At 38.1% G+C, this 12,951-nt stretch overlaps 1 protein-coding gene across 2 annotated transcripts in view; it reads left to right on the forward strand.

Moving 5' to 3' along the window:
- KLHL32 (kelch like family member 32) overlaps positions 1 to 12,951 on the forward strand; it is a 224,029-nt gene that overhangs the window by 48,893 nt on the left and 162,185 nt on the right. For both annotated transcript variants that reach the window (XM_056125147.1, XM_056125149.1), the window contains exon 3: positions 6,452 to 6,632. In XM_056125147.1, the coding sequence (XP_055981122.1) occupies positions 6,452 to 6,632 (181 nt within the window). The remainder of the gene's footprint in view (positions 1 to 6,451; positions 6,633 to 12,951) is intronic.

The following is a 12,951-nucleotide window of genomic DNA, read 5'->3' on the forward strand; positions in this document are numbered from 1 at the left end:
GTCTCCTCAATAATTGCTCTGTTACTGAAATTGCTATCAGGCACTATTCTCTTTCTATGACTTCTTCTAGTCTTCCTATTTATTTATCCCATAATGATTATACTTTGACCTCTTTGCAGTGCCTCTGCTGTTGGTTTTACTACTTTCATTCCATCCTGCAACCTTTCCTTCCCCTCATTTCTCTTCTTGTTATGTTTAAAATATATCATATTTATAAGTTCTTACTTTTTCCTATTACCTTCATTTATGTTGTAGTTGACTTACAAGCCCCCAGCCCAGCTGAACCTAATTATTGTTGCATCCATGCTGGCATTGTTGGGTGGAGATTACTAAATCTTGAGATTCAACAAGTCAAGAATATCCAAAATTCCGGTATGTTTCTGATTCACCAATTTTCTTCCTGTTACAAAAAAGAGAAATCTCTTTTTACAAAAGAATACTCCCGGCTTCTTCGTTTTGAATCCTATCTTTTGTTGTGGGAAGTGTAGGAATTAGGGTCACACTTCATCATACTCTGGAGTTGCTCCTGGTTCTGTGGTAGGGAGCATTCCTGACGGTACTGAGGAATTATATATGGAGCAGGGATTTGCACCAGTGAATCCCGTCTTTTCTCTCTTTTTGGCAAGCTCTGTTAGTTGTCTCTCAACTTGTTCTGTAGATATAACTGTGCTTCTGTTGCCTTCTCTTTCACTTAAGGTTACCCCATGAGTCACAGACTTATACTTTTAGTTTAGGTCTCTTTTTGAACTCCAGATTCATGGCTTAAACTGTATATTAAAAAGTTATTCTAGGGACTATTGAAGACATCTCAATGTAACACGTCTCTATTCAAATACATTATCTTCCTTTTTGGCAATTCTGAGCCCGTTTCATTAATTCTTTATTCTGGTAAAATTAGATTATGCACGTCAAGCATTTAGAAGTCTTGGGAATTTTCCTTCTGTTCACCTCCATATTTAATTCATTAACAAACAAAGCCTATAAATTGACCTTCTCAATTACCTTAAAATCCGTCCACTTTTTTGAATCTTGATCCCATGCTTCTGTCCAATGGCCAAGTTCATCACTTTCACACACTGCATCCATAATTCAGCGTAGCTCCAGTCTAACCTAGTCTTTCTGACTGATATTAATATTCGAACTTGAATGATCTTCCCTGGCACTTCCCAGTGCCATTAAGATGACTTTTCCCAGTTTACTGTATGAATTGGCTTCAGTCTCCACTTCTCAGGTCACATCGGCACCATGACCTTTATGTTATTTAATATAGAGCAATGGTCCCTCCTTCCAGAGGACCTTAGCACTTGGTTTTGCCCCTATCTGGAAAACCTTTCCCTTTCCTTTTTGTCATGATTACATGTTCTTTAGCTTGCAGCTCCAGCATTACTTCTTCAGGGAGGTCAGACTATTTTCTTAACATGTAACTGCCTTGCTAAATTTAATGTTTTATGAGGTCTCTCTCGTTTGATCTGCTCACCATCTTATCTCCAGTACCTAACACAAAACCTGTCATAGAATGATTGTTTGTTGACGGAATGAAGGAAAGAAGAATTAACCTAGTCATTTATAATTAAGCTTCTTTCTGAGTAGTCTTTATTATTTCTTAATCATTCTCTAAGCATATTTTTATTTACTTATTATTTTGATCATTGCCATAAAATGTTCTATACAAAATAACTTCCATGATTGAGTCTTTTTATGGCCTGCCAACCTATATAAATAGCACTATTTTAATATTAATGTATTTAATTCTTATAAAAATATTTTAATGTAATAATGAAATAATTTGGACATTCATTTGATTTATTATCATTCAATTGAATTGAGATAATCATGAATAATTCTAGTCCTATCAAAATATTTTCTAGTCACTTTGTTTTATAGTCAATTTAAGAATTGAGGGTCTGTATTTTGTATATCTAAATACCAAGTAAATACTAAGATATATTTACATCTGTAATATAATAGACATAGCATAAATTGATTAGGATTTCTAAATTTGAAACATACATGTTTAAAAATTTGACATCTATTTAGGAATTACAGCCTAAAAGTCAGCTTATTTCAGTCAAAATTTATTTTATGAAAATGGGACTGCAAGATCTCTGTTATCAAAAGTATTGACTCCATAAAGTCAAAGTACTGTTTTATACTAAAGTGGCATTTTGCTGTAAGTCAGGCAAATCGTGTTATGAATATCATACTCTACATTTGATTTTGTAGTTTTTGTTATCAATATCAGAATGAAAGTTAAATAACATTAAGTCGTGAACAGCCCTGTTTCCTGACACCTTATTTATTTATTTCTCTGTTATTAAATGCTGACATATGGCCAATCAGATGATTGCTCCCTGGCATCACTGCTTCTCAGGCGTCCTAGGGGCTTGCCATGCATGCTGAGATCCAGAAACAGCCATGCCATCAGCAATCTGATGGGGTCCTAACATCCTTATGGAGTTTTGATGGAAAGAAATGGAGGAATAAATATTCCAAAATACTTACTTTGAAACTAGAACTAGAACTCCACTGGAACCATAATTTTTGTAATTTAAAAGTTTCAAGTAGTCACATTTAAAATGATTTTTAAAAATTCAACTGTGTATTTTGTTAAACCTGCACACCCACAATACTACATTTCAACAGGCAATTAGTGTAAAGACTCTAGTGAGATATTTTACATTCTTTTTGTCCTCGTGATATAGCCCAAACATTTATTATACAGAGAAAAGTCTATTGAGGTTGCCATAAGGATCCCAGGTTCCCTCATGTAGCTCACTTTGGGAGGTAGCAACAGTCCTTGCATGAAATCCTTTGCAAACAATCCAGTTTGTATACCACTGGGGATATGACTCCTATTTTCTTAAGTGATTTAGGAATTCTCAAGAATATACTATTTTTTCCCTTTTTCCTAGTGAGTTGGGTGAAATTGCTCTCAGTTGAGAAATTTGCTGATTTAATATGTTATCGATGCCAATGGGGCTATTTTCAAGCACTTATCTGTTCCCTACTTGAATTCAGACACTGTACATTATAGCCCCTGATTCACTTTTCCATGCTCTGTGATTATTGAATGTATAGAGTAGACCTGTGAGCTGTGTTCTGTGGCTTTGGAAGCTGGAGTCTTTAGACGGCTGTGATCATTTGTTGATTCACATCGGACTGTTGAGTGAGAAGTTTTACTTTCAAAATACAGTAATGACTTAGTGATTAATAGGACTTGATTTTTTGCCAAATGTCAGAGTATTTGTTTTGCTCTTAAGGATTCATAGCATATTGGTTCCAAAATATTTGGAATCTTGTGCCAAGTGTTGCCTTAAATATTTAGCTGCTTGTTTTCTTTAAGCTTGAATATTTCAAACCCAGCTGAATGATCCTGTGAAACTGTACAACATCACAATTGTTCCAGAGTTGAGCCCTTTATTCTTTGCCAAATTTCAGTTTACAGCTGTTCTCTCCTTGGCAAAATGTATTCACTGTCAATAGATATCTGAAATGCAAATACTGATTCAGTCTTAATAATAAGGACATGAATTGTGGTGCTATCTTTGGAAAATGAGTAAGGAAACATTTTAAGGCAATTATTTTAATATATTCTTCTGTTCCACTACAAATGAAATTTCAAGATACATTTATTTAGCATTTAAGGTGACATTAAAAAGAGATAAAAGTTAGAAGAGTTTCAAAATAAATTTTCTCAAGTTAAGTAAATCTATTTTCTATCCCCAAATTTTTCTTAGTCATGGTACAAAGATAAACTTTTTTTTAGAAATTTTTTTTTTTTGCTTTTTGGGTCACAACAGGCAATGCACAGGGGTTACTCCTGGCTCTGCACTCAGGAATTATTCCTGGTGGTGCTCAGGGGACCATATGCGATGCTGAGAATCAAACCCAGGTTGATTGCATGTAAGGAAAACGCCCTAACCTCTGTGCTCAATCCAATCCCAAGATAAATGTTTTTAAATCATGATCTTAAACATTTCTTATCATTACACCCATGACATAAATTTATATTAATTTAGAATAAATTTTTTATTTTAATAATACATATGCATAATATGAATATAAAATTAATATAAATTGTATTTTTCCCTTAATTTTACAGATTTTCATGTTGTTTTAAATTTTCTAAAAGGAGGAGTATTACGTTATTATGTTTTTGGTCTCAAATGTCTGATGTTGGATCTTTGGTTTCTTATCTGTAAAGTAGAAATAATAATATAGTGTCTGTTTATTAGGTTACAATGAAGAATAAGTGAATTAATAACTATAAATCACTAGGAGTAGTTCATGGAATGAGTATTTGCTTTGTATTTGTTAAACTTATAAAAATGTTATCCTTGTAGAAAACATTTTAAAAGACTATCCTAAAGCCTTATTTAGTGGATATATTTCTAAGACAGTTCTATGCTCTCATTATTAAATTGAGTGATGTTAATTAATCCCCATTATAGACTTTGCACAGACATTTGTATAAACAAGTTATCCATGCTTCTGAATGCAATTTTCAACTCCTGATTTTAAAAGTCTGCCTATAGTTAGCATCACTAGAGGAATATTTGATGACAGTAACCATTTCAAGACTCATTGCTGCATTCAACTGAAAATAATCCTCCCACCTTCCCACAAGAACTTCCTATATCATCACCTCCTGTCAAGTTTTTTCCCCCTTTAAGAATTCTGACATTTCTGAAGCTCCCAGTTTTAAAAAAAAGTCCAACAAAGCGCACTGGCTGCACCTTGGTATCTCATAGGAAGCATTTAGTTCATTTTAAAGTGGTGATTTGCACTGAACTGTAATTTACCAGCCATCTGGCTGCTTAGAGTGGGCAGAGGCTTATCAAACCATGCAGCCTAGCCTGATGGTATGACTCCCTCGCTCTCCTGGGTGGCTGTCTCATACTTAGAGGGAGGAACTGGATGCAGTAGTTTACAGGAGAAGGGCAGTAGCTGGGTCATCCCCACAGTATCTTTGCTCAGCTTTGAGAAGAGACTGCAAGCTAGAACGGACTTGATAACCCTTTTCCCTCAGGCTGGAGGTAGCCTAGGATTAAGCAGCTTCTTCATCTTAGTTTAGTGCTGGTTCTGAGAAGGCAGAGAGGAGATTTTCTCTTTCGTGGGGAGGTAGTAGGGGTTTTCGGCCACACTAGGCAATGCTCAGGGCTTACTCCTGGCTCTCGGATCACCCCTGCTGGTGCTTATGGGACCATATGTGGTACCAGGGATCTAACTGGGATTGGCTGACTGCAAGATAAGTGCCTGATTCCTGTACTATCTTTCTGGCCCCCTCAATGAAGATTTTCTTAGGAAAAATCTAAGAATATTTCATAGAAAAGTGCAATTTCAGATTGCATTTTGTGCTTATGGTATTATTTCTACATTATTTTGAGATGTACTTACAAATTTAGTTAGGGATTTAAGAATTAAGTTTTACAATTTTCAAGTTTAGCAATACTTTATAGTATAACAGAAAATAGAATCATATATCCAACCTTAATTTTACTTATGTTTATAATGACATTGCTTATTTTTGTAAGGGGACCTCCATTCAATGTTCAAGGGGCCTAGAGGTCACTCCTAATACTAACCGCAGCTGTGCAGGCTAAACGATTTAATGTTCGGCCCGGTGATGTTGTATGCACAGACCCAGCAGTACTCTTGCCCACCCTGGTTATGATTGGAGAACTTTGTGGAGCTGGGGATCAAATTTGGGGCCTAAACATGCCAGGCATGTGCTCCTCCCAGAGCTCTCTCTGTAGCCTCTGCACTAGTAATTCTTTATGGTGCATGATTTCCCAAGTTTAACAATAAGCTTATATGGTTAATCAATAAATTTTACATTAAATGTTGACCTGCAGTCCTTTAAAAACTTAAGTCACTCTTGCTCAGTTTTGTCTGATTTATTAAGGTACTATTGTGTCCTATCGTGTAATTGGGATCTTCTATTTCTGGATAGTCATCCAGGTCTAGCAGTTTCTGTGCTGGATCATTGCATGGCAGTGATCTTGTTCTCAGCTGGGCATTGACCCCAACCAAGTGATCCATAGAGAGTCAAGCAATCAGAATGTTAAGGAATGAATCACAGACAATCGAAAGTCCACTATTTATTTCCACACCCTAAGCCCCATTCAGACAAATCTTTGCAATAAGTATGTGCATGGCCAAGGGGACAGAGGACTGAAAAACACTCAGTCCCAACGTCAGGGCTTAGCCCACAAATGCGATTGGGAGTGCACAGAAACACAAACTCGGAGAGAATGAGCAGTGGAGGAAAGAGAACAAGACCCTGTAGGACCAGGAAAAGAGAGGACTGGCAAGCAGAAGAGCAAGACAAGGGTGGAAAGAAAGTCAGGCACTGGAATCCTTTTCCCATACAATGTTGAGGGTCTGAGGGAACTGGGGGGCTGTAGAGTCTGGGAGAACAGCTTGCTGACTTGATTGCTCTATATTGTAGTATTCAAGAAATGCTGACAGGCCAGAGGCTGTGCCACTCAGAATCCCACAATGATAGTGTCCTGGCAGCACTGAATCAGCAGAGAAGTGACGGTATCCTCTGTGATGTCACCCTGATTGCCGAAGAACAGAAATTCCATGCTCACAAGGCAGTTCTTGCAGCCTGCAGTGACTATTTTCGGGTGAGTCGATAAAAGATGAATTCATGAAATTTGCTTATAAGTGGATGGACAATGATGAACATACACTGAGTGAAATGAGTCAGTTGTGGGATATAAAAAACAGTATGAGACTAATACCCAAGGACAGTAGAAACAATACCCAAGAGCAAATAGGAAGGATGGTCCACGATTGGAAGCTCATCAAAAGTGGTGGTTGTGGGGGACAGCTGTTAGAACAGAGAAGGGACAGCTACGACAATGATCATTGTAAATTATCACTCTAGATAAGAACTGAGTGCTGAGAATAGGGAAAGGAAGAAGCATGATAACCTTTCAGTACCTATATTGCAAACCATAATGCCCAAAAGGGGTGCGGGGGGGGGAGAGAGAGAGAGAGAGAGAGAGAGAGAGAGAGAGAGAGAGAGAGAGAGAGAGAGAGAGAGAGAGAGAGAGAGAAATGCCCTGCATTTCACTGTTGTGGAGGACAATGTGCTGCTTTGCATTCAAGAAGAGGAGCTTTAGACACTTGAGTACCATAAGAAAGTGTGGCACTGCCATGCTCTATAATGGTCTTGTCGCAGGGAACTGACTGTTTTTAAGTTCAGGGTAAGGAGAACAATCTATAAGTAATCTGTTACAATTTAAAAAATGTTCTAAACATATATTCTGCTTCTGTTTGTTATTTCACTTGTTCCTACCTTAATACTCTGGAATGATTTGCTCTAGGGACAGAGATGTAATTGGTTAATGGACCTTTCTAGCTGACACCTGAGTGTCCCTGTGACCAAGGAAGATGTGTCATGTCTACAAACTACTAGATCTTTGTAGTTTGATTTCCAGTGGCTATGATATATGGTAATGCTGTTTTTTGTTTCATGAGGATGACCATGTACAATACAATCATAGCTAACTAAATTCCACTTACTTAGCACTTTCTGTGATTCAGGGGTTAGAGAAAGAGTTTTCTCTGTATATCAGTTTATCCTCACCATTTTACATGGTGGAAAATGAGCACTGGTGGAGGGATGGATACTTGATCATTGTATAACTGAAACCCAAGCACAAAAATTTGTAAGTCTGCAACTGTACCTCATGGTGTTTCACTAATAAAATTTTTTAAAAAATCCTCACCATTTTACAAGCATACACATTGTATAAAAATTACTATTCACATGTAAGGAAATATATTTTTAGAAGGTTGACAATTTAGGTAACTCAGAGGTTGAATAAAAAGTACCCCAGTTTCTAAGTAGTAGATTTGGAACTGAAATCTATATCTAGATTTTAAACAGCATATTATTCAACCTCTTATTTGTATATTATTAAAAATCTTGATCATCAACTCAAATTTTTAAAAAATTTGATTTCTGAATGAATTTAATTTTGATTTAATTTTCTTTTTAATGTTATTTCAATTAGTTAATTATTATATAATTCCAAACAATTATAGCATATACTTTATAAATGGAAATATAATTTTAATTATGAATTTTTATTATTTTCTTACCTAGATTCTCAGAATGATTAAAAACCAACTTAGGCAGGACTATGTACAATTTTCACTTACTTATTTATGGTTTTGGAGCCCCACATGGCAGTGCTCAGGATTTACTCCTGGTTCTATGCTCAGTTATTACTTCTGGCAGTTCTTGGGGAACCATTTGAAGTTCTGGGAACCACACTTGGATCAGCAGCATGCAAGGCCAGTGCCTTACCCTCTATTCTATTGCTCCAGTTCCCAACTGGTATTATTTTTTATATATAAGAAAACTTATCAGCTGCACTCAGTTATTAAATAATAAAGAGAGTTTTTAAAGATGTTTAATCATGGAAGAAAAACTTTAAAAAGAGTACTTTTAATGTGATGAAACTTAGAAATGAGGAAAGGTGGGTACTTATTTTAAATGCTTAGCTATCATAAAACAATAGGACTTTAATTCTTTTTTTTTTAAATAATTTATTTATTGGATCACTGTGGGAAAAGTTCCAAAGCTTTCAGGTTTAGGTCTCAGTCATGCAAATATCAAACACATTTCCCTTTACCAATACTTATTTTTTACCCCGAAGAACTCCAATAAAACCCCACCCCCCACCCCTCCCAGTGCCTGCGAGGCAGATGAATTCTAGTTAACACTCTATCTGCTTTGATTAGATTCATTGTTTCAATAAAAGATGCACCACTATTATTTAGAGTTTCCCCCCCCCCCCAAATCAGACATGCTAAAAAAGCATTGTGAAGTGATTTGCTTTCTACAGCTGGGTTCAAGAATTAAATGTTGGTTTTGGATTTCCGCTATTTTACTTATTGACCCTGGAAGTATTTCTACTGAAAGTCAGATAATTAAGAGATTGGTTTCTGTGCTCTGGAGTCGTGGCCGTGCAGGAGAGACGCTCGTGGGGGGTAACTGGTGACCTCGGTAGGGCATGAAGGATGGACCAGAACGCTCCCCTTCCCATGAGGTTTTAGTCGCCCCCAGCACCCCCGCCTCATACCTGCTCTCCACAAGGCTCCCATGTGGCCACCATCTTTCTTTCCAGAGGGAGGAGGGTGGAAGGGAGCAACACCCTTTCCCCTCTGGGCAGACATGATAGCCTGGATTAACACATAGTCCGTTCATTTTTCTGCTCCAAGTTGCTGGGTTCTGCATTAAGTCCTTGTGCTTCTGGGGCTGTGGTCGTGCTGGAGAGCCGCTCTTGGGGGGCAACTGGTGACCTCGGTAGGGCGTGAAGGATGGACCAGAAAGCCCCCCTTCCCATGAGGTTTTCGTTGCCGCCACACCCCCGGCTCATACCTGCTCTCCACAAGGCTCCCATGCGGCCGCCATCTTTCTTTCCAGAGAGGAGAAGGCGAATGGTGCAACACCCTTCCCCCTCCGGGCAGACATGATGGCCTGGATTAACACATAGTCCGTTCACTTTTCTGCTCCAAGCTGCTGGGTTCTGCATTAAGTCCTTGTGCTTCTGGGGCTGTGGCTGTGCTCCAACCTTAACTCTGATTTTCAGGGAGAAACGTTGGGTAATTTACTTGCCATTGATCACTTTGTATATACAGAGAGGAAAAGTCCTAGTTCCCGCATACTTGAGCTATGCTTGTAGAGGCTTCTGGTCACCGGGGTTCCATCTGGGGGAGGCGGGATGCGGCACCTACCCCATCTGGGACTTCCTGGTGATCTCGGCTCTTTTTGGAACCTGGTGTCTTCTCCAGGAGCTGTAGAGCCAGCCCTCCATGTGGGCCTTCTCTGCAGCTGTATGCTGTAAAGATGGTGCTGGGGGGTGGGCCGTGGGCATGACTTCCGGAATCAGAGGTTTCCTGGGAGCCGGGGTGGTCCCGGCGGTTTGGAGGAGAAGTCCTAGTTCCCGCATACTTGAGCTATGCTTGTAGAGGCTTCTGGTCACCGGGGTTCCATCTGGGGGAGGCGGGATGCGGCACCTACCCCATCTGGGACTTCCCGGTGATCTTGGCTCTTTTTGGAACCTGGTGTCTTCTCCAGGAGCTGTGGAGCCAGCCCTCCATGTGGCCCTTCTCTGCAGCTGTATGCTGTCAGGGCTTTAATTCTTAATCACACAAATGTAGTAGAATATCTCTAACATATTCTTTTGGTTCCACTAATATTATGTTTCATTTTATAAACGCTCACATTATAATGAATCAATAATCAAAAAGATTATTTCATTGAGAGAGGTTTCTAAATAGAATTCTTTGGATTGTTACATACAATATCTACACATTCTAGAAATGACTTTTGTCTTCTGGTACTTAGCATCTTTCGTCTTAGTTCTCTGCTGGTTGAATTTTTCTTTTAGTTTGGAAAATGACTTGATTTTATTTATATGTGTATGTGTGAGAGAGAACAGTGAACTTTCAAGAGACTATGTGTGGACATGAGAAGGCATTTATTTTTGGGTCAATAGAATGATTCAGTGCACTCATTTTTTTTCTCTTACATCATGTCACCCCTAATACTGTGGTATACAGAGAGGGCCTGCTTTATGATGACCTGTGTAATAAAATCTATAAAGAAAGCTTTATTATGCAAATTCATCTAATAAGGAAAGTAAAGTGTTATATGTTTTAATAACTTGCCCACAAGCTGCTGGGTATTAAGTAGAAGAGTTAATTTTTTATACATCAGAACATCTGGCATTGAGTACCAACTCGTACTTTCTCAACTTACCATATGTCCTGCTAGTCTCATACATAGTTCAATCTCATAACCTGCCTATGAGATAAAAATCAAACAACTTGTATATTAATCATTCAATGGAGAAGCCAAGCAAAATTGCAACAGATGGCACCTAACTTTTCTAGACTGTGTGCTGAGTGCTGGTGTCACAGCATTTTATCAGATATAGGATAAGCCCATATGGAACTTGTAATACAAATATTATACTAACAGTTTATTTTGTTGTATCCTGTATCCTTTGTTAGCTTTTGCCACAGCCAAACTTAAAATATTTCTATTCTTTGAACTGCCAGGAGACAGTGATATTCTATCAGTCAAGTAAGTTGGTGAGTCAGTGTAAGAGGGTAGTCAGAAAGACATGGAGGCAGGAATAAGAAGACTGCCATTAATAAGAAGGTTGCTATTTTTGAAATCTTGAAATGCTCAGCCAAGCAGTGTAGTCTAATGGTTGGATGCTTGGAGGACCAACGCCAAATCTGGTGGTGCTGAAGAGATATTTGGTGCCAGGGTTGAAACTCAGGACCTTACTCTCTACCACTTAGAACCATGCCTCTGGCTCTAATAATTCTCTTCTTAAGAGCTGTCAAACATTTAATATTTTACCCTACTTGCAAGCTAATAGGTTAACCTATCATAGTTTTATAGGTTTTGCTAAACAACTTAAGACTACAAAATCAGAGATAAAAGAGAGTTTATTACTCAGACTCACACCAGTATCTGTGTCTCAAATGATCTCACCTCTTACTTGAGTCTCAGTTCTCATAGCATCATAGAAAAAAAGTGCCTTGTCGAATTCCAGGCTATGGAGTGATTCTCTTAGAGAAGAGGAAGGAACCTGAATCTTTTATTATGGGAGGTAGCTTAGCCTCTCTTTAGCTCTGGAGGGAAATTTTATTATATAGATAACAAACATATTTCAATAAATATTTATTAAATGAGTGAAGAAATGTGCTCTGTCATAAAATTCTAAGTTTGTTTCACCTTTTAATACTTTGAATGTGAAAATATATAAATTATTCGTGGAATTTTTTTTCTAGTGTTATCTGTTCAAGTTAATTAACTACTTTGATATACATTAGACATTTTTGGCAGTTTGGTACCTACCATAATTTTTTGTCTTGTTTTGATTTTTATTGAATCATCATGAGCTGCAGTTACAAAACTTTCATGTTTGAATTTCAGTCATACAATGATCGAACACCCATCCATCCACCAGTGTACATTTTCCACCACCAATGTCCCCAGTATCCCTTGCCCCCCTCCCAACCCACCCTCCCCTCCCCTGCCTCTATCCTACCATAATGTTTTGAAGCTAAAGTAATTGTTGATCTCTTGTAGCTGAAGCTCTCAGTCTTTTTGTGTTTAAACTGGTCTTTCTTTTGATCTGAGAATTACCATCAGCTATTCTTGCTTCAAGAGGAGTAGGGAGCAGTTGGACGCAAAGTATTACATTTCCTGTTATATCACATTTTAAAAGAAGTGGAGAAAACATTTTATAGCCCACTAAGTTTCTTCTTTTGATTTTTTAAAATAGCTAGTTAAACATTTACTGCATTATTAGTAACCCCAATATATGTTTAGGAAAACCTCAAAGGTTTATGTTGCCTAATATATTTTTTACTGTTGATGCAATGCAGTTTACAATGATATTAATATTTTAGCTTTAGGCATACAATGTTACTGCACCAAACCACCACCAATGTTCCAATATCCACTTTTGACTCTAGGTGTTGGTGTTGTGTGTGTGTGTGCACGCGTGCGCGTGTGCATGCGTGCGTGCGTGTGTGTGTATGTGTGTGTTAATTTCAGTGATGTGGTCATATAATGGCATTGATTACACTGTCTGTAACAGTGTTAGACCAAGGACTTCTTTGTGGAAAGCAGAGGCAAGGAATATTGCTCAAAAGTCAAGAGTGTACATTTGCTGAGTACACTTTGGCAGTAGATGACTTGGATGTAGCTCAGAATTTCAGTGCCTGAGCAGCTTCCCATCCTTGATCCCCAGCGTTGAACCATCTGCCTGATTAGCCCAGTGTAGTCACTGGGCCTCCTGACCACTGTTTGGTAACACACCCTTCTCTTCCTCCACTTCCCCAACCCCCAAACAAAAAAAAGTAGAAAACAACACTAGAAGGATAAAAGCAGTTTAGAAGTCA

The sequence above is a fragment of the Sorex fumeus genome, unplaced genomic scaffold (genome assembly GCF_029834395.1).
Source record: "Sorex fumeus unplaced genomic scaffold, SorFum_2.1 ptg000054l, whole genome shotgun sequence".
Taxonomy (NCBI): Eukaryota; Metazoa; Chordata; class Mammalia; order Eulipotyphla; family Soricidae; genus Sorex; species Sorex fumeus.